The 27,703-nt window shown below is 35.4% G+C and overlaps 1 protein-coding gene across 1 annotated transcript; it reads right to left on the bottom strand.

Moving 5' to 3' along the window:
* Positions 1-27,703, bottom strand: TMEM67 (transmembrane protein 67). The gene is made up of 28 exons (XM_027892533.1): positions 27,550-27,703; positions 25,731-25,819; positions 24,817-24,910; positions 23,603-23,702; positions 23,087-23,156; positions 22,917-22,991; positions 21,667-21,729; positions 19,143-19,297; positions 18,918-19,026; positions 17,235-17,321; positions 15,208-15,273; positions 11,928-12,084; positions 11,425-11,548; positions 10,082-10,187; positions 9,421-9,477; positions 9,222-9,320; positions 8,599-8,697; positions 8,164-8,250; positions 7,349-7,448; positions 7,108-7,247; positions 5,438-5,578; positions 4,879-4,959; positions 3,604-3,720; positions 2,299-2,415; positions 2,112-2,216; positions 1,753-1,855; positions 632-774; positions 1-177 (listed from the first exon to the last, which is right to left on the bottom strand). Exons 1-28 carry the CDS (start codon positions 27,692-27,694, stop codon positions 97-99), a joined length of 2,910 nt encoding a protein of 969 aa, XP_027748334.1. The 5' UTR covers positions 27,695-27,703; the 3' UTR covers positions 1-96.

The following is a 27,703-nucleotide window of genomic DNA, read 5'->3' as shown; positions in this document are numbered from 1 at the left end:
AAAAGTGCTCTACAATTAATCTGCAGATCAGAGATGCTTCGATCATGGACATAATTTCCACAATTAACTCCTCAATGAAGTTTTTCATCTTCTTAATTAAATGAGAAATCTTTCATCCACCAAGGTTTTGGATGCCAAATTCTTCTGCCCAAGTGTACAACGGATAAACCTAAATATCTAAGAACATTTTAGAAAATATGTATTAACAAGGAAATACTTGAAAGAGTATGTTTCAAAGAGTATCAAACATAAAATAATCACTTTGTATTATCTTTAAATTGTAAATAATATGAGTGAATTAGGTGCTTAACGTCAGCATTTTTTAAACATTTTCTACTACCTTTCCACCCTAAATTATGATAGAATTATGTGTGATTAATTTTAACAGATATTTCTATTTTCTACTGAAAATTATTTGTAACCTCTTTATTCATGACAGCCATGTGAACAAAATTAGTTTCTAACAAGTCTATTTGACAAAAAAAATCAAAAACTATTTTGTAAGTTCTCAGTGTAATCTTCTGTCACTGCATACTGCTGACTTGCTGCTTTAATTAGCTAGTTAACTGCATGAATTGCCAAGGTGACCCCTATTTAAAAAATATTACTTTGTTCTTAAGTTGAAATTTACCTCTTGCTGCAAGTATGTCAGAATAGCTGCTAAAACAAAACTTTGGGAAGCCAGATCCACAACGGAGAAAAACAGGATATCGAAAATGAGCAGTGTTGTTTCATTTCCATAGTAGAGAACATCACTGAAAGAGTGTCCTTCGTCTACAAAAAAAAATTATTTTTAAAAAAATGATTATTGCTGTGAGTTGCAAGCTTGTGAAGTTCACCAGTCCATGCTGGTAAGAAAAAGGGAAGTCAGAACCAAAGCTAGTTAATAGCATTCTCTGGAAACATAGAGCTAATTGTGTCCTTCTACTGAAAAACAGCACAAACCTTTTCACTTATAAAATGGTGTAATACTGATGGAAAACAACAGGAAAAAAATGCGTACCACACACAACTCTATTCCCTCCTGGAATCTCAGATTGTTTGAAAAGGTAGTTTTTAACAAGAAGCAGATGTAACTGTCTTGTCCTTGAAATTTCTAGCAACTGTTAGCTCTGGCCCCAACTCAACAAAATAATGAAAACATATGCTTAAAGCCTTACTTAGAAGGAGGTTCAGAGCTCAGCATTATCTTTATTTATTGGTTAACAGTGCCCCCCAAAATGGGTCTTTTAAGCTTAAAATACCTTTTTCATAGCCAAAGAGCGCTAGACCATTTATCCACTTCTTTATCTTATCAAAAAGCACCACTTTTACAAAAGAACACTTCAGCAATTATAGAGAACTTATTCTTTCCCCTCTTACTACTTTTTCAGAAAAATGTCCAATACAAATTTGATTGGAAACAGTGTATTTTCATTAAAAATTGCATATGTCCTACTGCTATGAAATCCTGTTTTATATCTGAACTTCTGGGAACCATGAGAGTCTCAACAAACAATATATTTCTATCAATGCTTATGATTATGAACTGTGTCCTTTCAGTCGCCTAAAAGAAAAAACCTCACAAATAAGCAGCAAATTATAAATAGGATTTCTGTAAAGTAAAGAACTTCTCTTAAATACCTCCCTCCCAGGGGGTCATTTAATGATCCCTCCTGCTGTAAAGTCCAGTTTAGATTGTAAACCCTGAGAAACAAATCTACACAGAAACCTAGATACTCGAAATAGTACAAATACCACAAATCTTTTTACCATTATAAAAAATACTTTTCTCTATTGGTTCCATGAACTCCATGCCAAGAATCCGTTCAAGTAGCAACTTATCTTTAACAATATAATCCATTTCTTTATGAACCTATAAGAAAAAGAAAAACAATACTTCTTGTTTCATGATTTCAAAGACAAAGTGCTTTCTACAAAGTGAGGAACAGCTACTTAGACCTTTATGAATGAACAAAAAGCATTGGTCTATTCCAAGACAGAAATAAATACATAACAAAAAAAGGTTTGTTGTTTTTAAGAGCAGTCTTACTGTCTTTCAGATTTACAATTTTTAGTCTCTACTTAGTATAATTATATTTTCCTTAGTATTGTAATGTCAATATACATACGTGATCAATAAAAGAACTGAGAAATTTGTTCATGGTGTTGTATGCCCTTGTGCTTTGTTCGAAGGTATTTGAAGACGAGTCCAAAAGCCTTGCAGGACCACGTTTCTGGAATACAACATGACAATGACTTCAGCAGAAAAATCACATATTTTAAATAACATTTAAAGAATACCAGTATCTCACTTACTCTTGTTAGGGTTTCATGAATCCAGTCATAGTGCAGTCGCATTTTTCTTGAAATGGAAATCTGAAACGTCTGCCCATCTGTGTTCGGTAACAAACCTCTCTGACTGCACAGATTTTCCTATACAATTAAAGCAATTATAAATTAACATTATCAGTGTCATTCATAGACCCAAAACAAGTCAAAAGCTTTTCATTTCCCCTGTTTCCTGTATACCATAGTACTTAATATCTCTAAATATTTGAATCCATTGCATTCTTGGTTCTAGTACAGCAAGATTTTTTTAAGACATAAAATCCTGACCCCTGCTGTCACAAAGTCATATTCCTCTTTTCACCTGTATTCAGTTCATTATATTTTAATACTTCTTCTGATATCCACTTGGAAGACCTTTTGTTTAGGTTTATTATTTTATTTTCTTCTATACTTGTCCTGCTTTTTTTGGTTATTTGTTTTGGATTCCTGACTTTTTCCCTATGTTTTCTGGGTCACATAGAAAAAAAAAGTCAGAAACTCCAAGAAACTGAAAAATTTGACAACTGCTGTTTTCCCCAAAATTATATAAAAATAAGCACTTAGGAAAAAGAATTATTGGAACACACAACTCAAAAACATTACTAAAAGACTACTCTATATTTCAGTGTTTAAAATTTAATTTTCAAATGGTTAGGTCTTTTTTCTATCCAATTATTACTAAAATAGCAATATCCTTTGTCCAAGGTACTTTCTTCTTAGTTGTCACTAAAAGGATGCAAGATGGCATGACATTTAGTGCAAAATCTCTGAACATGTATTAGACATTTTACATTTGCCTGATCTTGCAGCAGACACAACATATGACAAACTCGAAAAAATACTTATACAAATTAATTTCTGTAAAGAAGAAGTTATATCACCATAGTAGAAGAGATAGAATAAAAGAATTTATTGGTAGAGTAGATGTTTCTTTATTATGAGTTTCTCAGATTTGTCTCTTTATGAAACCTTTTTGGCATGCAACTTTTTGAATGTGGCCATGATCTTATGAAAAACTTGAATATTAAAAAAGAAGGTTCTTAAATACATGAAATAAGACTTTTTAGAGAAACAGGAATTTTACTTCTTTGAAGTCTGAAGAAGTAACGAGGAGATAGTGAAGAAGGTGAACAGGTAGTTAAAACAACTATTGAGTCATATATTTACACACCAACACATAACATGACTTGGTGCAATGTAATGTACAGCTGCAGTTTCACAATGCAAAGGACTGAGGGTTTTTATGTAAGATAAATAACCAGAGCAGGTGTAAACTTTAATACTTTTACTTACTGCTTCTCTCTTTAGGTTCATATTCATTTCTTCCATGTTGGTATCTGCGTGCCCATGCACTGAGCGACCGTGGATATAATAACCAAAGCAGCTGTGTGACAAGAGAAACACTGAAATCTAAGAGATGGGGGAAGAGAAGAATACTTCAATTAACAATTATCATTTTATTTTTGAACTTTTGAATTCACAGTGAAGATCAGCCAGACCAGCCAGCCCTTCTACAAATACAAAGTAGGTAGGTACCAAAATAAATATGGGAGAAAAATATTTAGTAACTCTTTTGCTGATCGGTTTTATCTATACGTGACTAAAACACACACCAGCTTCAAGTTTAGTTTATCAACAGCAAGGATCATTACTTAATTCCACTGAGCCATAAAGTCAAACCAAAGTTATTAGTTTTTATTTTGATTCAGAAGTTATTTCTGTGATACATAATACATATGCATGACTCCAGCTGAGCTCCTAGGGGACTGTATTTAAAAGAATTTCATTCAGTATGATACAGTGCTTATATATCACATAAACCCCCAGCTTAACACTCTCTATAACCCAGGCACTACATGGATGTTTCATGGAAGGTGAATAACCAAAGCTGGAAAGGCTGATTAAAACGTTCGGGACAAATAAGCTAATCCAGTCAGTTCTGACAGCACTCTTCTTTGGTTAAAAAGGAATTCCTGCAGTACAAAGCCTCAAGACCCATATTTAAACAAAAGGAAAGGAAGTAGTTCAGATATAAGTGAAAATACATGGAAAAGGTGATAACTGTTCAAGAGGGACAACCATGAAGTTCAACAGTTGAGTGACAACCTCATAGAGAAAGGAGCAGAAATTGAACATAAATGTATTAATAAATAAAACCAAGACAACTGTGCCTGAAAGACAAAAGCACTAAAATACAAACCAGTCAACAGAATGGCAGCAAATGGTTCCACACCTAATTTCTGTCATAACTTGTTACTTCTGAATTTTGTATGAGCATATGTAGCCAATTCAAGTAAACAAAAACCCCAACAAAATAAACTGAAAATCCCAGGTCTAAAAGAACACATTAAAACCTATGGTTCCAGAACCTTTTACAAATTAAAGTTTAACTGAAATCTTGCAGAGTTCACCAACTGAACTGAAAGTGAGCTGAAAGAAATATTGACTTTGGCTGTTAGCTAATAATATCTGATTAACTAAATAAATATTATTTAATGTTCTTACAACTATCTTATGTATTATTCAATTTAAAATGCCACTGTACAACTGACACAAAGAAATACTTACATTGCTCACGCAACACAAGTCAACAAATTGGCTTATCTTATCTTCAACAAATCTTTCATAAAACACAGAAAAAAATATAACCTGAAATAAATCAACCAAATTTTCTTGTATTAGTTCACCAGATTTGACTTTATTATGCAATTAATTTTACAGTTTAACACCCACAAATGACAGAATTCTGTAGTCTGTCAAAAGGATTGGGCTTTATGAAATGGGCTTAACATACTTCCTCTAAGAAGTAAAGTTGTAGCAATAACCTGCTTTTCATTTTGAACTTGTGAGATCCTTGAAAGTTGTTTAAAACAAAACAAAGTAGTTGCTTAAATTCACATCTTTGAGAAGTTTACAATTGTGACTATGAAGTAAGATGTCTCTAGCTCAGAAAGTTCACTTTGAGTCCAAATAGCGTACTATGCTAAAACAACTAAACAAAAAATTAAGAACACACCCAGTGCTATGATAAACAGTATGATTGTCCCAGCTTCCAAGAACAGTATGATACTCCAGCTTCAAGAACCGTCTGAAAATGGTAATTCAGTGTGTCATGTGTTTCACATACCTGTAGGATGGCAATGGCTATCCAGAGTGCAACAGACACACCGAATCTTAAAATGCGGCTCCAAGGGGCTACGTAGCTCTCGCTGCTTCTTGTAAGACTGGAAGAAGCATCCATTAAGGCCAGGTTTGAAAATCCTACCACCTGAAGAGGTAAGAAGGTCCATATAACAACAGGAGGAAATTAATAGTACTAATTAGGATCCTGTTGTTCCCATCATAGCAGGAAGTAAGAAAAAAATCAGGAAAATGCACCTGGGAATAGCAGCAGTTTGACTACGATAAAGCTCAATTGTGTGATCCAGTGTCATTACTGAGAAACATTAAAAACATAAACTGTACATATACGTGTTGACACATAAATTATAAACACATGCAGCTTAATCTCACAAAAAGTCAACATTGTTTTTTACTGAAAAACTCCAAAAGATTCTACTGTTAGACTGCATAAGGATATTATTTCTGTCAAATTTCAGCTCTTTGGTCCTATATATTCCAGTGTTAAAACAAATTTTTCATGTGTTTTGCAACTGTCAGAAAGTTTTTTTTTTTGTTTTTATTGAGTAGAAATATATTTCTCTCAACTATCTGTATGGCTGAATCTATTTTAAACAAAAAATCTGGAAAAAGTCCACAATAAAAAAGAGAGACTAACACTATGTCTTGAAACACTTAGCTGGTGAAAATCATTCAAAACTGAAGCTGCACCAGAAACATACTTGTGGAGGGTTGACTATTTCCTCATGGTCATTTCCTTATGTCCTACTGCTGATTACTTGGGAGAAGAGACTGACACCCACCTCACTACAACCTCCCTTCAGGTAGTTAAAGAGCACGGTAAGAATACATGCTCTCTTTTCTACCATTCTTTTCTTGGAAGATGGCATCTAAGATGGTCCTGTCTGCAGGTACCAACAGCAGAAACGCTGATGTAGTGAATGAGGAAAGTTTGGGGTTTTTTACTGCATTTAATTTAAAAGAAAAATTTAAAAACAGAAGTATAAAATTGACTAAAAGTATTAAACATATATAGAAGAACCTCACATAAACAACTATATGCTACATGCTTTAAGAATACTTCCCAAAAATAGAAGTAATTACTAAACTACAGGAGAAACAAACCCAAATGTTTTTTAAAAGGTAAAGCACAATTTCTCACATACCCTGAAGCTGTAACTGAAGGCATACTGCCATCAGGAGCAGAGCTGGCACATTTCATTTCCTGCATTTTTAAAGGGCACCATAGCAAACAAGCAGGAAGAAAACCAGAAATAAAGCTGTAAACTGTGATAGGAGGGAGCTAGTAGGCAAATAAAGAATTGAGTGTGTACACAGATTTATCAGTCTCTTAAGTCATTTAGGGTAACTCATTACCTTAAAAAAAAAAACCCAACCAAATAAAACTAACAAGGGTGTTTAGGGCATTTAAAGGTTGGGGGTTTTTTTAAGTCTTCCTTAGTGAAATATTGCAATGACCTATTCATACATATAAAACAAAAAAATGCATTAAACTAATTATTTCACAAAGTTACATGTTTTCAAGTGAACTTGAAGGTGATCCACTATTACCTCAGGGAATGCAAGAATTAAAAACCAGACTCCCAAGTTACACTCTGGCTGTGAATCATAAAAAATAAAAAACAACAACAATAATCATAATAGTAGTTATAGTACCTCCAAAAAAAAAAGAACTGCAAGCACTTGAAAGAGGGGATTTATCTTCCTCACTGTCTGAATTTCATTCCATTCATTTGCTACAAAATATGTCCTCCATATGCTCACAGGTACAGCAGCACTTTTAATAACACCTTCACCTAAAAAGAGTACATAAAATAAAGCTCAGAAATTTCACACTTGAGAGTAATACCAGAACTTAATCAAAGCTGTTTATACAAACAAGCATAGTTCGAGTTACCTTCAACTGCTTTAAGAACTTTGCCTTTAGGTCTTTCCCAATCAATAAAGAAAATATCTACAGTAAGTTGTGAAATCAGCAACTGTAAGAATTGCAGAGCCTAAGGAGAAAAAAAAAAAGGAGAAATAGAACAAGTAGGGACAACAACAACATGAAAGATGAAGAAACAATCATTGCATTCATTAAACATAAAAAGTGATGTCTTGACTATACTCAAGGCAGCAACTTTATTACCAACTTCTGATTTTTTTTTTTAAGTTAAAAGCTTGGAACAATGATAAGTCACATGATAATGTCCAAAATTATGAACAAAAGACACCAAAGTAACAAATTCTAAAAAACTCTGTTTCCCCATAACATATTAACTTGTATTATGAATTCCAATGGAATTCCATATAATACCCACAACTAATACAATACTTTCATGTCACATGAAGACATGATTTCTGAATTCTAAATATTTGAATATGATTATTTGAATCCATCTTCTTTTTAATCAGGAACTGACAGCATTTATATTCTGCTTCAAAAGAAAGCACTTCCTTCTTGACATGATGCTATTTTGTTTGGGTTTCTTTAGACCTTTATCCTTGAAAGAATGATTTTTCATAGACAATCTTCTTTAGACATTTGTTTCCCTATTACAACTCCAGAAAATAAATTTCTATAGAGAAATTACTTAATTATTACAAAAACATAATTATTTATGTCTATGCACTAACAAAATGAATTTTGCAAGATGTTTAAAAACAAGCTTACTTAAAATATACAGAAGTATGTTAACATGTATTTAATGGTGAGGAAAAAATATTTACCTTTAAACTAAATGCACATGCTATGTATGTAACAAAATCTTCTTCTTGAGATGGAAGTGGTAAAAGGACAGAGACAAACTGCTGAGCCTATAATTGAGAAGTTACATTGAAACACTGCACATGGCATATGTAAAAACACAGTAAATGCTTAAAAGTGAGTAAGCTTTTGCAGAAAAAATCAGTATTTAATGTGCAATCATTTTGAATGTGTAAAATATTTTAAGTGACTATTAGCAGACTGCAAGTACAATGAATCCTAAGGAAAAGAAACAGGTGAACACAAAATTTAAGCACACAAAGCAGAATATGATATAGAACTTGCCTCAATAGTCTGACCAGAAAGGAAAAAAAAAAAAAAAGAAAATTAATCTTAATGTAAAAATATATGTAATATTAATAGATTTTCATACCACTCAAATCCAGAAAAACACTTACTTTGAAGAATACAAGCCAATAAATCCCTGTGCCCACTGTGATGATGAAGAAAACATTGGCAAGGTCTCCAGCATAAAACAGTAAGAACTTGAAAACTGTCTGCAATTATAAAAAAACACTGTAGAGATCTGTAAATTAAGTAGTTTTTAAAATAATAATTAAGTAATAATTAAGTAATGAATATATACATTCATATAGAATGTTATGCAGCTCACATAGGAAACTCTAATACTGAAAAGGAGTCTTGAACGAAGCTTTTCTATTGTAGTCATATATTTATGGTATATTCACTGTCTGAAACTCCTAAATGCTAATCTTTGTTCAGAGAAGAATTAATCTGAAAACTAAGTCCACTCAACTGATCAGAATAGCTCTGTTAATACTTTTATTTTTGCCAACAGTATATCCTGAATGACGATATCAGAATCAAAGAAATGTAAAACCTACTTTCTGAAGTGAACCTAACTCCAGTGCACCGGCTAGAAATTATTTCAGCTAGCTAGGCTAGAAATTATTTCAGTTAGCTTAAGAAACAGAATACTAATAATCACAGGGAATGATAGCAAGGTCTCATTAAAGGGGGGGGAAGAAATGTCCCCTTTTTGGTTGCCAGCCGTTTATACCTGCAAGTCAATTATAGAGCTTCCTGTACGCCTCTTCCAGCCTGCAGTCTTGAGAAGGGACCACAACACTGCGAGCCCACCCAACACACCCAATGCGACCTGAAAATAATGAAAAATTATTTGCAGATATTTTTTAAAAAGCACAAAACAGAAGTTAATCATTCATTAAATCAACAAATTAAAGGGAATTGCAACTTACATCAGTCTGAATCCGAGCCTCTGACTGATCCATCTCATAACTGACTGAGAATGAAACCTGAACATTAAGATGCAAAAAGTAAATATGCACAGAAATTCTGAAATGCTACAACCACTACAGACAGTGGTTGTTTTCACACTTTTATTTTAACGTAAACTACAGGTGACCTGAAATGTTTGTGTCATAACAACTTCCTCTTAGCGCATTGCTTTAAATAAAAACTCATTTCTTTGCATAAATGGTTGCTTTCAGTGTACTGATGCCTTAGAGTTTTTTAAATTTTTTAAATAAAAAAAAATATTAAAGAAAATTTTTTGATCTTTGGAGTCTTTTTCCTCCACAGGCTTTTCGAAAACATACGCATAAAGAATACTTTTCCTGTTATTTTCTGTGCATATAATTTTATTTGAACTGTAGCCTAATTCAGCATTATACAACCAAGTTCAAATTCTAATTATTTTAAGTTAAAAAAGACTCAATATAAATAAAAATGCGAATCATTTTAACCACTTTATTTTAAAAGGTTTAAGTTTCAGTGAAAACTTACAAGCAGAATTAGAAACTGCACCAAAATGTTCACTCAACTGGAAAACTGGAATTCCAACAGATCTAAAAGTATGATTACCAAATCAGTTTGATTAAGATAACACAAAGATCTCACCATCACACTCTGGGTTTCAGGGTTTTGGACAAGCACATCCGTGTAAGCAATAGTAATTAGAGGAGGGTATATAGTTCCTTTCTGCATGTGGGATACCAGACGAATACTGCAGAAATACAGAGTATGATTAAATGAATGAGTGCTTGGAAAGCATTCATTGAAACTTACACTAATAACAAAATATTAAGAGAACAGAACAACCTGATCAATAAAATGTGAGTTTCAAACCCACTGGCATGCACTTCACATTTTAAAAGCAACTGGAGTGTACAAAGGCATGTACACAAATACATAAAAAGAAAAAGCTAGGAAGGATTATTTGCAAGAAAATACCTGAATTAATCTTTACCTGCCCGCTGACATTGGGACAGCTGCAACTGAAGCCAATTCCAAAAAGTAACTTTTCTCAAAACCTTACAGATTGACTTTTCTTATGTGTATTTTGAATTTCTGGCATTATCCTTTTCTTGAAGGGGATGGAAGGGTGTTCTTCTAAGATACATAAACTAAACCTTATCTTTTGAAATAATGTAATATGTAATACTCAGGAAATGGAGTCAGTATATTAAATTAATCTCTTGGGGATGATCCTGTGCAGGGCCGGGAGTTGGACTTGATGATCCTGTGGGTCCCTTTCAACCTGGCATTTCCTGTGACTCTGAGAAGATTGTTACTTTTATGGATCAGTACTCACTGCTACTCAGCAACTGTTTAACTGGTAAATTGAAGGAGAGCTGAACGAAAAGGAAGATACCAATTTCTTGGCAGTCATCTCAGAAGACATTACTTCACATAAAGAAGAAAAAAAAGTTTCTTTCAAAATATATTCCATCTTAGATTAACTATCAGTAATGACCCTACCATGCAGTCTCACATCTTCAGTCAAATGCCTACAAGCCTGTTCTGGACTATATAACAGAACAGGCAACAGCTTGTAAAAATACTGCAAAAAAGAATATAGAGTATGAATAACATCCTTGTATAGTCAGGAAAGCACACATTGAAAAAGAATTAGCAGAATTTTTAGGTCTTTCCAGATGACACCTGCTTGTTTTTAAGAGGTGATTGAACGCCTGCTAACATGGTCTGATCCATGGAAGGATATCTGGAAGGTAATCACGGTAAATTAAACTCCCACAAGTCAATGTTTCTCACTCATTTATCAGAACTGTCTATGGAAATTCATGCCATTTTCATGTAAGCAATGGAGAAAAAAGCACATATTATATATTAGACATATTAGAAACAACATAATAAACAAACTTTCTTTTGAGACAATAAAATGCAGACTGTGCAATATTGGCTTTATTTTCTATGTACTATATATTATATGAACGACTCACCTTATTTCTATTTCGCTAGCAATCCGAATTACCCTTGGTGGTTTTCCCAAGTCAGTCTCTTTTCCACTAAGCGTGTCCACCAAAAAAAATCGACGAGTCAAAAGCCAGTTGTTCATATTACTGCCTTTGAAAAAAACATGACAGTTTCACACAGATAATTCAACACAAAAAAAAGAAATCTACTAGAAACGACACATATAACTGTATAACACACAGTACTATTGAGGATATAAAATTGTTTATTTTCAACTTACACAAATACATCATGAAATGAGATTACTTTATTTGTGCAGAGTAATGATGGGAACACTGCATACAACCAAAGCTTGCACTTAAACTATCAGAACTTGCCCACAAAATATTAAATTCTTTAAATGGAAACAAGTTGTGGTGTGCTGTGGTATCTTTAAAACAACTTAGTAAGAGTAATGAATATAAATTATTTCAATTTAAAGTTATTCAGATTACTTAAATTCAAAGAAATTTTACTGTGACAGTCTTACCTTGATTAACAAACTTTTCATTGTATTGAAGATTCAAATTTAAAACTGGCACGGCCCAAAGATGCTGTTGTCCATTGTCGCCATTATATTCAAGAAACAGGTCATAAAAGATTGGATTAGGAAAATCCAATAAAATCTTGGAAACTGAAATTTTGCACTACAAGAAAAAATGTCAAAATAAAAAGATCACTTTAGAAATTTAATTATTTCATTGAGTTGCAGATTTATTCCCTACAAAATTATTGTGGAATCTGTCCCACTTTTTCACAGAAGACAGAATCATAGAATCATCAAGGTCTCCCCTGAGCCTTCCTCTCTCCAGGCTAAACAACCCAGTTCCCTCAACTGTTCCTCATTACACTTGTGCTCCAGACCCTTCACCAGCTTCCTTGCCCTTCTCTGGACTTGCTCCAATACCACAATGTCTTTCTTGTAACGAGGGGCCCAGAACTGGACACAGCACTCGAGGTGCAGCCTCACCAGTGCTGAGTACAGGGGGACAATCACTGCCCTCGTCCTGCTGGCTGCAATATTCCTGATACACGCTAGGATGCCATTGGCCTTCTTGGCCACCTGGGCACATTGCTGGCTCATGTTCAGCTTCCTGTCAATCCAAACTCCCAGGTCCCTTTCTGCCTGGCTGCTCTCCAGCCACTCTGTCCCCAGCCTGTAGCTCTGCATGGGGTTGTTGTGGCCAAAGTGCAGTTACTTCTTCAGACTTCAAAGATAAGAAATTTCTGTTTCTCTAAAAAGTTGGGTTCTTAAACACACTGCTGGCTCATGTTCATCCAGCTGTCAAACATCTTCTTTTCTGACAGACAATTTTCCAGCCACTCTTCCCCAAGCCTGAGCACTGCATGGAGTTGTTGTGACCTAAATGAAGGATGTGGCACTTGGCCTTGTTGAATCTCATACCATTGTCCTCAGCCCACTGATTCAGCCTGCCAGACCCCTCTGCAGAGCCTCCCAACCCTGCAGCAGATCAACACCCCATATCCAACATGGTGTCATCTGTGAACTTGCTGAGGGTGCCCATGATCCCCTCAACCAGATCATCAATAAATACTGAATCCTGGGGAAGCCCTGGCCACCAACTCGATTTGGTTCCATTCACCACCACTCTCTGGGCCCAGCCATTGAGCCAGTTTTTCACCCAGCAAAGAGTACACCTATCCAAGTCACGAACAGCCAGTTACTCCATAAGAATGCTGAGGGAAACAGTGTCAAACACTCTACTGAAGTTCTGACAGGCAAGGCATTCCAGCTATTTGCAAGTAATTACAAAGTACTGATTATTTTACTCAAAATTTTTAGAAATTATTGCAATTCACTAGAATGACTAATGTGGAGAATGAAGATTTTAACATTTTCCAACAGATTGGGGAAAAATATCCTAGCAAACTTCACAGGCATAAAATTTGAAACAGCATAAACACTAAAGTCAAGACACATAAATGCTAAAGTCATGGAGTACAGAATCTGGTTCTGGGCTCATCAGTACAAGAGAGATATGGAGCTACTTGATACAGCCCAGTGCAGGCATCTCTGCTATGAGGAAAAGCTGAGACTTATGCCAGAATAAGAAAGCTCAGGGGAGATCTTATCAATGTGTACAAATATCTGAAGGGAGGGTGTACAAGACAAAGCCAGGCTCTTTCCAGCACTTCCCACTGACAGGACCAGAGGCAATGGGCAAAAACTGAAGCCCAACTCAGGGGCCCAGGCAATGGGCACAAACTGAACCCAGAGGTTCCCTCTGAGCAACAGAAAACACTTTTTCACTGTCAGGGTGACCAAGCACTGACACAGGTTACCCACTGAGGCTGTGGAGTCTCACTCCTTGGAGCTATTCAAAAGACATCTGAACATGGTATTGGGCAACCTGCTCTAGGTGGCCCTGCTTGAGCAGGGGAGTGGACAAGATGACCTCCTGAGGTCCCTGACTACCTCAACCATGATGTGATTGTGTGAAGACATTAAATATGAAAGTAGGTGCATATATGAACAACCAGGCAGTCTTTAAATACTCATATAACATGTCAAACACGTTTTCTGCAAAGCTGCAGGAAAGAAAAAAAAAAGTACTGTAACCCATGAAAAAAGTTACATTAAACAATACTCAGTTAGTTATTATTTATTGGTGTATATATTCAAACCCAGTAATATTAACTGTTAGTAATATTTAGGTTCTACAGACTCAATATACCAAATACGTAACATTTTAAAGAGCAGAAAAAATAAAACCATACTTGACTAGTAGAAAATGTTTTCATTCTGTCTGAAATACTGAAATATGGGTTAAACAACATTAAACAATATGGAAGAATAAAAATATTTAACACCTGTCAATGTTATTTGGTAAACACTTTGGATTTCACAGACTAAAGCTTTGTATTACCCTACAGAACTTTCACACTACCCAAGTAGCAGCCAGAGTTTATGCATTTTTACACTGCAACACATAATGTGGGGAATGGTTCTGAATGTAGATGAGTTACTAAACAGTATTAATATATAGGTATGAGATGCTGTGCACACATATGGAGTTTTATAAAAATAAATATGTTTCTTTCACCACCCCCTGCCAAAGAGACTACCATCTCCCAGTTTAACAAAAATTGATACATTATTGTTGGCAGAACAATGTCTGTGGGTGACTGAATTTAGCATATAAGTATACATAAACTCAAGTGCTCTATCCCCTCTTTCTTTCCTGCTGTTTAGTAAGGTGTGAAAACTCCAATAGTTTTTTTCCATAGTTGAGACAACTAAAGAACCTCTTTCCTCTGATGAGTCATCTGTTCAGTGTTCAACCTCTGTACCGAGTTCACTAAAATCAGGGCATGCATTAAAGAGTTAACAGGGATAATATACAGGCATGGCACGATGAGATTTGCCTTCTTTCTGTATGAAACCTGGCCAAAGGTGGTAAAAGGAAAATTAGAAGATATGATGCAAAGTATATGACTGCCAGAATTCATGCATTGTGTTCTTCCACTCCTAAGTCAGCAACCTCAGTAATAGAAACGCCAGTTTAATTTATTTTGATCATGCTATGTAATACACAAGTTTTGGGATGCACAGTTAAATAATTTAAAAAACCCCACTTATTTCAGTCAAAAACAAAGAAAAATTAAAATAAGCACCAGTTTCACAAGAAAGAAGTTCATGTTGCAGCTTATGGCTAAACTCCAGATGTCCTTCAATATACACTGAATTACTAATGATGTATCAAGCAACTTGATTCAAAAGTTAGAATAGCTTTTTATATCTTACTTACACTTTGTTGGTAAGTTGTTCCAAACGTATAAGCTGCATCCAATTTAGTTTCTGTATCAGGACAAAGCTGAACAAATCATAATTATAATTAAGTCAATTGAAAAGTATAATTTTCTCACATGAAAAATATTTACAGGTACTCAAGCACTTTATGTATTCACAGTTCTCATAAAAGATATTTTGTTCTATTTTTTATTAGAAGGAATATTTTGAAAAGTAAACAGAATTATTTATTGCAATAATATTAGTGTTCTTAAAATGTTGATTTAGCATAGCATTTTCAAGTTCCACTGAATCTGTGGACAGAATTCACAAGTAGGCAAAAATAATCTTTTTGGGGACTGAATGTTCCATGCACTGTGTGCTGCCTCAAGCTTTATTAGTGGCTTCTGCTAAATTCAAGAATCCCATAAGAAAAGGAGTCCACATTCATATTACACTATTTCTCTTAAGCTGGCATTATCAGAGGATTAAAGTTACAGCAAGTAACAGAATTTTTTTCCCTTTTTTTACTATAACACTTATATTTTCTGCAAAGAACCGCAGATTCAGCTGAATCTAGAAAAACGGGCCAAATTCTAGCTAAATGAGCATGGCATTTATTGAATGGCATAGCCATTTAAAATCAAGTCTAAATTTAGATGAAACACAATTCTGCTACTGTGAAACTGAAATCCTGGGAATTGCTATAATTATGCACTGAGACTGCTTTAGCACTGTGATGCCTTATCATCACACACAATCTATTACATTAAATGAAGCTTTGAATGGAAAAGATATCCCTTTCCCATTGGTTCTTGATAGCTATGAAATGCTTTGCCTAAGAAAATTAATATGCCCTAATGAACCTTAAAATTTACCTTAGAATGCTTAATTTTGTAAGCATAATAATTGCCTTAGTAACCTGTCCTCTCAGACACTAGTTCTCCTTAAAACTGGAGAGGCAGACACAAGACAGTTCATCCTGAGACAGTGACAAAAGAAATAGCAGTCACTATTTAAATCCTGAATGTCAGCTGCTCTTCTGCAGACACTGCAGCATTTGAAGTGACATGTTCCAAGAGTGACATGAAGAGCCTAGAAAAAGGGACAGAGAATTCCCAATTGTTCTTGCTAGTGTTTCTATTGTTGCCTGCCTAGGGAAATACTGAGAGTGCTTAGATCACCACTAGACTGCTAAACAAATTCTACTCTGTAGTGTGTGTTGCAGCTGCCCATTTCTCTTGCTGGTAACTATTTTACTACTGCACTTTCTACTTGCTGCTTACTTGCAATTTTCACACGTTATCTCTACAGCAAGGTACTGCTGAAGTAGAATTGCGCGTGTGCCACTGAAATCTGAGGGCAGAGTATTCAAGGGTACTGCCAATCTTCTACCAGTGTTCCCCATTTCTATGTAAAGTCTCCCAGCAAGTATTTGTAACTTTCTGCTATTAAAAAGATGGGCAAATGTTGGCCAAAATGTACATTTTATGTTTCAAACCAAAACAAATAACCAAACAAAAAATCCAAAGAGAAGTGAAAGAAAATGGGTTAGTAGATCAGGTTTCCTACCTCTCTCAACAGTGACAAAATCACCGATTTGCTTGTTACCCCCATAATGTGTGCAAGCAGGTGACAACATCCAATAGGGACATACTCATAGAATCATCTATAAACATATGTGGACTGAGAGCAAAAAAATACACTTTTCTCAACAAGCAAAAGAGATCTAATAAGAAACTACACACACAGGTAACTGCTGAAAGGAAGAAAGAGATGGTTGGTTTTAAGTGACTAATGCTATTTTTCAGAGCTTTCCAATATACAAAGTTTATATTGGTACAATGGATGAAGGCAAAGTTAATAAATTTATACCTTTGATTTTGTAGAGATCATTGATCAAGAATTAATTATTTTCCCTAATGTAGCTCTATAGTTATGAACAGTCATTAGCATAGTAACCAAACTCTTGGCTTTTGTATTAATTTTACTAAAGGCAATCAGAATGTTATGGTATCAAGGAAAGATAACTAAAATCAGACATACCTGTAAGATGCCCCCTTCCAAACTTTGCCATTTAAGAAAGTTTCCTGCTGCATCAAACGAGGCTGCAATAAATTGCAGTTTTACATCCTGATGATGAAAAAAACATGAAGAAACAATTAAACGGCCCTAAAGTGGACATATATGTTTTAGAGATTGCTGTCTCATCGTTTTATGCTTCCTGAAACTTTCAGCACAATCCTTCATTTTTTTCCCTTTGATTTTGTTTTAAATCTTGGTTTTGGTAGTTATCTTTTACAAAAAAACTCCATACTTTACCATAGTTCCACAGCTTCACTGGAAGAAGTTCCAAAGGAACTTCTACATAGGGAGACATGCCCTAAACTAATAAAAAAATCTATGTAGATTTCTAATGTATACTATGCTGGACCTTGAGGGCTTCCAGGACTTTCAGTGTTAGGAAGAATAACAAGTATTTTAGTTGTAAAAGAACTGCTGCATTGCAACATTGTTTAATTTAAAACACAGCCTTTTAGAATAGGGCTGCAAAAGTCTGATTTTATTTTTGAGTCAATAAGAAAACTTTTGATAAATTTGGCAGTATAACTGACAAACAGGTTATCACTAGCATTACTTACCTTCTGTGATTAGCTTAATTTGAATAAACTATTCCAGTTATTCTATTTTTACAGTGAATCTGTAAAATAAATCACACTACTGTTTGATTTACTATTTGATTCCTTCATAAAACTGACAGTTAACAATCTGTTTGCACCAGTCCATCCCTCCTACGGATGGATATATTGCTTTGTTAACACTGAAACGATTTGCTTTTCTCACCTCTTTGTTGTTGGTTGTTGTTTTTCTTTTTTTTTCTTTTCCCCCCCCCGAGGAAAAGGCTGGAGTAATACACTGAACCCATCTCTGATACAAATTAGCTTGTAGAGATTTGTAACAAATATTACAGTTGGTATAAATGAAGTAGGGAGAGCAGTGTGTGTGTACACAACAGAAGCAACGGAAAGAGAGGATTAACAATGATGAATAACACTATTCCCAGCAACAGAGCCAAGAAATGGGTTGTGATAAAACCATGGCACAGATAAATTGTCAGCAAAAGACCCTGCACTTTGGTATCCCAGGCAGGTGACAGCAAAGTTACAGCATACCACATATACCTCTCTTTTTCCAATTATCTCACCAGGAAAACTGAAAAAAAGGATTAATGTATTTCAAACAAGGAAAAGAGACAAAACCCAACTTTGCTTCAGATTTATGAAGACTGAAGTAAAGAAGACTGAAGCAAAGGACAGTGCCAAAACAACTAGTAACTCCTAAGGGGTATAAAAGATTTGTCCAATTACTAGTCCATTGCTGCCAACCCAGGATCTTGGGGACACAATGAGCACTTAATCGCTGACATCCTCTGTTCCTCGTCACACAGTTGATTCCGGTCAGACCACTCAGGCAACAAATCTTGGTCTTAAAAGAATGTGGGTATGAGAGCATAAGCAAAGCAAATGTGTGTCAGTAAAATCACCTTACTGACATTATTTTACATAAATATCGCCTTCTTCTTCCATAAGATCTCACAATGAGTTCTATTACACTGACTGCCTAAAATATATCTTTAGTAGAGTTACATCTTTAATAAATCTAAGCCTCTCTATGTGATTATGTCTTGTTCTAATGTCTGCTTCCCCATGTCTATTACCCAAAACCTACCTTATCTCTTCCTTTAAAACTGAAAGTTGTAGGGAAATGATTTTTCTCAAGCACTTGAGATGCTAATCCTGGTTGATCACCGTAATATAGCCAGGGAAGATTATGCCTCCTGAAAATAAGTACAGTGTTTTCTCTAAAGAAACATAACATTTTTCATCAAAGAACATTTAGGATAATTTCCATAAAATGCTATTAAAGACTAAAATTATGGAAAAGGCAACTTACCAGTAGGCTATTGAATGAACAATGCCTAGTCTTGCTGTACCGATAAAAATATATTGAAACAAACCACAGGCATCTGTACTTGAAGAACTCAATGAGTTCATATTCATCACACACATATTTCCAAGAGCTTGGCATGCTGTTACATTTGAGTACAACTGCAGTGTAGAAACACAAGAACATACAAAAGTATTTAATTACCCCTCCTTTCCATCAGGCAATCATAAAATTAATGTTATTTTTATGAAGCCACTCCTAAACTCTTGTTTTCACTTAAAAGGAATTTTGTTTTGTAAACACCTAGTATTTTCTCCCATGTATTCAGGTATCATATTTTTATAGGTCTGCAGATGGCACCATAAAATCAATACTCTCTCTTTTTCAGTTTATTTTAGTCGCATCAGCTATGATGTGATGATGTGACAGAAATGTTTTAGAAAACAAAGTAAGAATCAAAATGTTTAATACCACTTAGGCTGTATGACAAAGATGACTCCATCAAAGAGCTCAGATTGACAACTATAGTTGCATGTATTGCAAATATCTTCTTTTCAGTTTTAGTACTTTTTCTATCCTGCTGTTCCTAAACTATGTTGTATCTATACCTTGTTCAGTTTTGGCAAACAAACCAATGCTAACTGCTACGCAGAGGTGATGCCTGGCATCTCTGTGCAGTGATCACTGCACTAGTACTAATTTGCCACCTCCTTACTCCCCCTGTGTGGGTCAGATCAGTAGCTGCACATTACATTCAGGCAGCACCTCTGAGTTGCTGAGCAGCCTGAGGACACACAGGACAAACTTATGTTAGCAATGAGGATAGTCTCAGTTGATGGATAAAAATGGGACAAGGAGGAGAATACATCTCAGAGCTGTGTTTATGAGATGATGATGGAAACAGCCACAAAGGTGATCTGGGAAAATGCAGAACAAGAGTCTGGTGAGACACTGAGTGAGAGAACACCTGCCAGCCTAGGGAACTAGGCCTGGGAATCTGAAACATCCTTGAGAAGGGCAGGTGGGTACCTAATGTGTCTGGTACCCCAGCGACCTCTTGAGATACCATCAATAAACACAAACCCAAGGAATTGGAACAGCAACTTATCATCTGGAAGCATGAGAAAGAATCTAGAGGAGGGAAAACATTCCAAAAGAATAGGAATTAGCAAATGCTATTGGCTGTTGTAGATGAAAGAGCACAAAAACCATCTGGAAAAAACAAAAAACTAGCCTGAGAGAATATAAAACACCATCTATTGGGTGCTATCCTATGCTGCATTATGTCTCTGTGATACAAAAATTACTTACTTTTTACCCAAAATGGAGAGTGACATCTGTCCCTGTCAGTGGTTTCTCTTTTTCAATCTCTCTAACACACAGAGAATGTACCCTACACAAACTTTCCTATGAGCTCTCGTAGGCAAGTTGTCAGACCATGGCTGGGGATGCCTGGCTGATTCCAGACCCTGTGAAGTGGATCATCTTTGAAGTGAAACTTCACTGTCATCAATTTTGAGGCCCCACTCCTGGGTGTGGTTTAGTGAGTATGGTACTGGTACTGTTTTGAATAATATATATACGTAGCCATGCATATAGCTGATTGATCCTAAGCATATTTGCTGCTTTACTAGTGATCATTTTGTAGTAGCCTATAATATTGAAATATATGCTTGCTGCAACTACTGATTGCTGCTACCACTGGAATGCACTTATACTCGCTTTATTAATCATAAGTATACTCACTTTACTGGTAGCTATTTGTAGTAATCTCTAATAAAGAAATGTAGGAAATAAAGGTTCTGTGTGCTTGTGTATTACAGAATTCTGCAAATCCACTATTGTGATCTTCAGAGACTTGTAGGCCAGGTAACCCTTGGGATGTGACAGATTGGAAGAAAAAGCAGGTCTCGGGAAGTTAAAATATGATTTTGAGAAGTGGAATACATATGGTAAAGGAGCATGTGTGATGACAGAGTTGGTAAAAAAGAGGCAGAGGCATATGCCCGTCACAAGTGCCTGTGATTCTCTTGCTGCACCCACTTTCACCCATGTTTACTGTCACCCAGAGCAACATAATGGCAAATAACACTTGCATACACAGAACAAAGCAAAGCAAAACTAAAAAGGGTGGTTCTATGGTGATCCTTCTACATCACAAAACAAAATTAATAACCAAAAGACAAATACGAGGTAAAGACCAGGTGCCAATCAATATTGAATATGTAAGAAGTTAATTTTATGGGTGATCCCTTCCTGGATATGCTCAGTGACAGTTCACATACTGCTGACTAAAGTGGGATTTCTTCTTTAACCCCATTCATCTTGTGAAAATTCCAGCCCTGTAGACTTGCATTGACTGCCCTCAATATTTCTAAACATTCTGTATAAATAATTCTTTCTTATCTACTGTTATCTCAAAATAAAATAATTTAAAAATAAGCAAGGTAACTTCCAAAAATCCTGTGCTTTTACAGAGGGTTCCACTTCTGTATAAAAAAAGCAAACTGCAAACATTAATGAAACTTACCCAGCAGGCAAAGGCTGAGGACTGGAGGTTTTTCAGAAACCATGCTGATGTCAGTGTTATACCCTGTAAATAAGGATTTTTTTCACTGTCTTTGTTCACAACAATTTATCTATAATGTAACAGTCCAGAAAATTAATCAGCTAAAAGATGCTACTTATTTTTTATTAAGAGGTTTCTGTCCTTTGTAAATATCTCAATCAAACGATATCAGTTCAAAACACAAATATAATGCAGTAATTTCTTTCACTTCACTAAATTAAACAAAATATACAGAACAAAATGGAATATTTAAGCTTTCAATATGGATTTCAGGGACAAAAAAGTTTTCTTTACTGCACAACGCAAGTACTAGCTATTTCAAGGGTAAGATGTTGAGTTGGTAAATTTAACTCAGGACCAAATTTGCCAAATTAATTATTTCAGTACCTGCTTTTTATAACTGCTCACATTTTGAACTAAACAGTGTTCATAAATACTGTAAGCCACCAAAAAGACATATTTTCAATATAATATTACTTACAAAATGACATTTTCAGGAAGCAAGACCACTATTTGATACCAGGAAAACTGAAGACTGCTTTTTACTTTCTTTCAAGCAGTAGCCTTTAACATCCATTCATTTAGGAACTAAAATACATTTCTTAACCATGTAGCATGTCCTGAATTCAGACAATGGTCCTAACTGTGAGAAGATTTCACTCACTTAATGAACAAAAGTTCATTAGCCAAAATACCTTCATTCTTCTCAATAGAACATATTTTCATTCAGTAGCCAATTCAAGAGTTCAGCATCTTCATACAGAATCTCAAACTTTAAATGTGTACATTTTCTTGTATAAGCTTTAAGCTGAAGATGTAAGCTCAATCCTTATAGGTTCTTTCAAATGTTTTACATAAATACCCATTCTATATAGTAATAAAAACTCTTCAGCACTTTTTTGTGATACAAGAGTGTGCTTTAAATGCACACAGTTAATACAAAAGACCACATGCTATTTGTTTCGATACTACAGTCATGTAAATTACTTCTCTTTTTCAGTTTCCAAGAGGGCATGAATTTTTAAAACCTTACTCCCTTAGAACAGTGCTTGCCTGGTCTCCATACCTATACTCTATCTTGATGCAAATCAGACAACAAAATACCACCACAACAAACTACTACCTTTGTTTTTCAGGATTGAAATTTAAAATATTTACTGAAAGTAAACAATGAGAGAGCTTAAAAATATTTTAGAATTAAATACATTTACCAGCTGTGCAAAACGAACAGTTGCAACTCCCTTTGGGGGTAAACTTTCCTGAGCAGAGAAACACAATCCCCCAGTCTGAAAGAAATAAAAGAATAAATAAATAGACATTTATACACTTGTCAAAATAACTTTTCCGTTCTGAACTTCAATATAATAACAATTCTACTTACTAGAATGTTTGGGCTGCTGCAGTCACAAGACTTGCTTACATGGATGAATGTTTTTTCACATCTTACACACCTATGGATCACAAACATGAAGAATGCACTTAAAATGCACCTAAGTATGAGGTTTGCTACTTAGTGAAAGTTGATTACGCAGCATGCCTGATAACGGTGTCAGAGGCTTCCCTAGTTCTGAAATTCTAAAGTTATTACCTATTTGTTTCTACTATTAGTGAAGTAGAAAACAAATCAATAGTTAATTATCAAAGTAAGAATTCTATTTCTGCTTCCAATCCAAAGCCTGCTTTTTAGTCACACTAAAACCAGACAAACAAACCAAACTGCTGGTCATAAAAGGACTTCAGTGAGCACAAAACAGAGTTTGATATGGCATTGAGGGTTTCCAATTCAATGCCTTCAAAACTGTCATCCCTAAGATACAGAGTATTCCTCAAGAATACTCCATTTAAACAGAGCATGACAGGTTCAAATTTATCATCACAAAAGGCAAAGAACACCCACCTACTTCCTGATGCATCTGAAGCAGAGAATGACTGCTCACTTCCATTACAATGTATGCACAATGCTTTGTTAAGCAAGATGCCATCGATGCTTCTTTCCACTTTGGTAGAAAGGAAAAGCAACCATGATAAAATTGCACGATGCACAGTATGTCACACAGATTAAGAAAGTGTGAAAAAATAAAGTGTGTGCAGATCTACAATAAATTCATGGAGTTTATTTTGAAAAAATCAAGAGCACAACTTGTAAATAATATCCACTATGTGTGTATGAGTGCATTGTGTATAGCTATGCACATGCAGTTTAGTCTTAATGAGAAAGGCAACATTTCATATGTAGGTTTTCTGTTCCTTTGCTATTTATTCTGAACCGAATTTCAGACCATTACTGCAAAGCAAAAATTCAAATGTCAAGCTTAAAGTTACTGGGAAAAAAAAATAACTAAACTTCGTCTGAAATGATTCGTGCAAATGTCACAAATCTCAGGTTTCAAAGCTGCATCTTGCAGCAACTAAATCATTTAGCAAGAGATTTCAAATCTAATTACAGAAAAACCCGAAACCAAATAAAGTTTTAAAAAAATTACATTACTAATGTTCTTCCTGCATGTTAAATTACAGAATCAGCTTTGCTCTCAACATTTTACTTTAAAAGTTCAGAATGTATTTTGTAACTCTCATGAAGTTTAAGAGAGAAGACTGGTATTCATTGTTTTTCAGATTCCTTGGAAATTTAAAAGTAATGATCTGGAAAACACTGATTCTTCAACATACTCTGTTAGAAATGTAACTAAAGTGGACATTTAAAATACTTATTCAAAGAATTACATCCATTCCATGTCTTCGAAAATAAGGAAAAGCAGGGGTCCCAAGAGCTCTTATATGTAATTCCTTTCTGCTTTATATACTTCATAACATTGTTTTTATTCCAAATTCAATGCCTCCATCCAGTGCCAATGAGCTTAAAGGAAGTGATACATCAGTGTTCATTTTTGGAACGTTTACATAATAGTTTTTACTGCAGTGAGCAATGGTACAGATTTATCTGTTGTCTTTCAGGAATGACAATTAAGATCAAGATGAATGTTGAATTTTTACAATAGATATGTAAACATATTTCAAATTTCCATTCTTATTTAACAGAAGAGCATGTCTTAGTAAACTCAAATATATAAAACAAGCACTATCATCTTGTAACTTGCATATATTTTTTACCTAATATTTCATTATTGGGGCATTTACATTTTCCTTCCAAAGTCAGGTCTTTAGGACAAGTAATACAATTCCACCCATCCTGAGTAACTCCACTCTGAAATAAAATGTAAAACTATTAGAGTTTTCAAAAATATAGACATCACCCAATGTCTGTGAAGAATTGGCCTTATCCAGACATTAGTTACAGAAATGCATTCAGATAAAACACAGATAATATTCATGAAGCTTAAAAAAAAGGCTAAAAAATCTGGCAAAAGCAACTCCTTTGCAGAAACAGACTAAAAAAAAAGTTTAGCTTTTCTGAACCTGTTCGCTCACAACTTTTAGTGAAGACAAGAGTTAATTAAAAGTAGAAAGTTTAAAAAGAGATACAGAGGTTCTACACTGGAAAAAGAAAAAACAATGCACATTTTGGAGTAAAAAGAAGTATTGGGGCTACGAAGATACAGCCTAAATGTTACAATAATAGGATTTGTATAAATAATCAACTGAGATACCTATGACTGAAAACCATCTTTGCCATTCTACAGAGTTGTGGTTTCTGGGCAAGGATAATGTAACATAAAGCAGAAAGAAAAAAGCAGTGGAGGGAAATTAACATTTAAAATATTCTTATTTTATCTGCAGGGTCAAATTTGTAACAAAAAAATGCCTACAAAATCATAGTAATAAACACTTCTATATTGAGAAAAAATACTGCATATTAAATATATGAAATACTACAAATACTTCTAAATTGAAAAAAATACCTGTAAGTACGGTCTTTAAAATTCCCAAGCAAAGACCGTAATGCAAAAGTATTTTAAATTAATGAAAAATAACTTGTAGTCAGGATGAAATTAAAAATTATTATTATTATTATTATTATTATTATTATTATTATTATGGCAAAGCATGAAAAGTTCAATACCTACCATATTTTCTGGGCATTTTTCACAAGTAACAGAGAACCCACCATTACTGGAAACCATCCTGTATCCTGGCTCACATACACAGGAAGTACCTGAAAAAAATAAAGCAAATGCACTTTTAATCTATATAAACCTGTTTTTTACAGAATACTAAGAACTGCTGTTGTTCTCAAGAGATCAGTATGGATTATTAGATAGACACATAAAACACCTTGGTGAGATGTGCATGAAAATCATCTTGCTTTTTAAAAATGTCCACATTACAATTTGTACACAGATGTTCTGGGAAAGTCTTACAAGGCTGACTGATCCACCAGGGCGCAACAGCAACCCAAAACTTGTGGTTTTGGTTTTTTTTTAAAGCCAAACAGATATAATCTCTCCATCTAAATCTTGCCACAGTGACTTTCTCAGCCCATTCTCTCTACCACACCAGCATTATTTGTCTGTATACAGTTTTATTTCCAGTTTTATTTTTTTTAGAAACCTTTTCAGTCTCATTATCAGACTTCTCACCATTGAAACACATACTACAAGCCAAAACTGATTGTATGTACTAATAAACTGCATTTATGATTACTTGAGCTTGTTGAACTGTGCATGTAAAAACAGCGTAAAATTCTGTGAAAAGTTTAATAGCCTTAATGTACATCTTCATGAGACCAGTTGCACAGAAACATTTGTCAAAGGGATGAACTACTCATAATTATAAAAAAGATCAACAGGATTACGTCAGTGAAGAGCCTTGAGTTGTGACATTCACTGTGACAATACCTAAATTTGTAGGCATGTTGCTTGATGGCAGAATCCAGTGATAAGCTTTAGAGGGAATGTATGGGCAGACTTGTGCAATCAATCACAAGCGGGATTCAGCCAAGATGCAAAGAGCAGACTGAACTTCACCTACCTACACTGCTCCAGTCAGATGCTCCATGAAAAAAATAAAACCTTGACCTCCACCTGGAATTTATATCTTCCTGAAGCCCCTGATTTAGAGGATTTAATTTTAGAGGAAGATTCAGCCTAAAAGGCAGATATGGATCTAGAGACCCACATTATCAGATCTGAAAATTATTACAGAGTATTTTTTTTTTCTGTGAGTAAACTGTGGGATTACTCTTTGGGGTGCCATGTTGGTGGTGAAGAGGTGACCACCTTTTACACAGTTGTGAAAACAGCCATCCACGTCACTGCCTCTCACTGAGGTACCAGCTCTTAAGAGAGATGCTGCTGGGTCTTAGTCTCAAATTTGTGCCTGTACACATGACAGTGACCTCCCACTGTTATCAAACCATCTTATCCCCTAAAGAAAGCGACTGACCATCTGGATTTTCCATCTAGTCCTGTCACGGTGTGTTGTATCTGCTCCAAGCTCCCGTGTGGGACTTGGACCAGCATGGGCACAGCCTGAGGATCTCGGACACTTATATTCAACTCCGACATTCAACCTCTGACAAGTTTTAAGTTACCGAAATGTTCAAGAACATAATTTCAGGACTCTGTGGGATTTTACCGATGAAAACGCAAATACCCATAACCATACAAATGCCTGAGAAAAGAAAGATTAATAAAAAAGGTTTTATTAAAAAAGGCTTTATTTGAAAAGCCGTTTCCCTGGGCTGTATCTCAGACACATCACAGCTGCGGCCACTTGGGTCCTTGCGGTATCCTGGCGCTTTCCGCTGCCTTCAGACCCGCCCCGGAGGGCTACTGAGCCACAGCCTGAGCCCCGATTTTGCGCCTCCCGCTGCTGGGGGTGGGATCCAGCGCGGAGCCCCGAGTGGCCCTGGGCGCGGGCAGCGCCGCCTCCCCCCCCGCTCACCGCCGGCGCTCTGCCGCTGGTGGGCTCCGCAGGGCGCGCAGGCCAGGCGGGAGCTGTCGAAGTAGCGGTCGGTGGCGCAGGTGGCGGGGCGCTGGAGCGGCACGGCGGGAGCGCGGGCGGGCGGCAGCGCCGCCCACACCGCCATCAGCAGCGC

Source organism: Empidonax traillii, unplaced genomic scaffold (assembly GCF_003031625.1).
Source record: "Empidonax traillii isolate 1590-97213 ecotype Southwest subspecies unplaced genomic scaffold, ASM303162v1 scaffold355:size2308892, whole genome shotgun sequence".
NCBI lineage: Eukaryota > Metazoa > Chordata > Aves > Passeriformes > Tyrannidae > Empidonax > Empidonax traillii.
Note: the sequence above shows the minus strand (reverse complement) of the source record. Positions and strands in the feature narration are given on the sequence as shown.

What these genes read in the sequence shown, in the direction of transcription:
- TMEM67 (XM_027892533.1), bottom strand. Translation starts at nt 27,694, where the DNA reads ATGGCGGTGTGGGCGGCGCTGCCGCCCGCCCGCGCTCCCGCCGTGCCG. An exon ending in CCTCAGCCTTTGCCTGCTGG is followed by an intron (nt 19,298 to 21,666) that starts GTAAGTTTCATT and finishes TCTACACTGCAG; the next exon opens with TTGTACTCAAATGTAACAGC. An exon ending in ATTGGCTTGTATTCTTCAAA is followed by an intron (nt 8,251 to 8,598) that starts GTAAGTGTTTTT and finishes TCTCAATTATAG; the next exon opens with GCTCAGCAGTTTGTCTCTGT.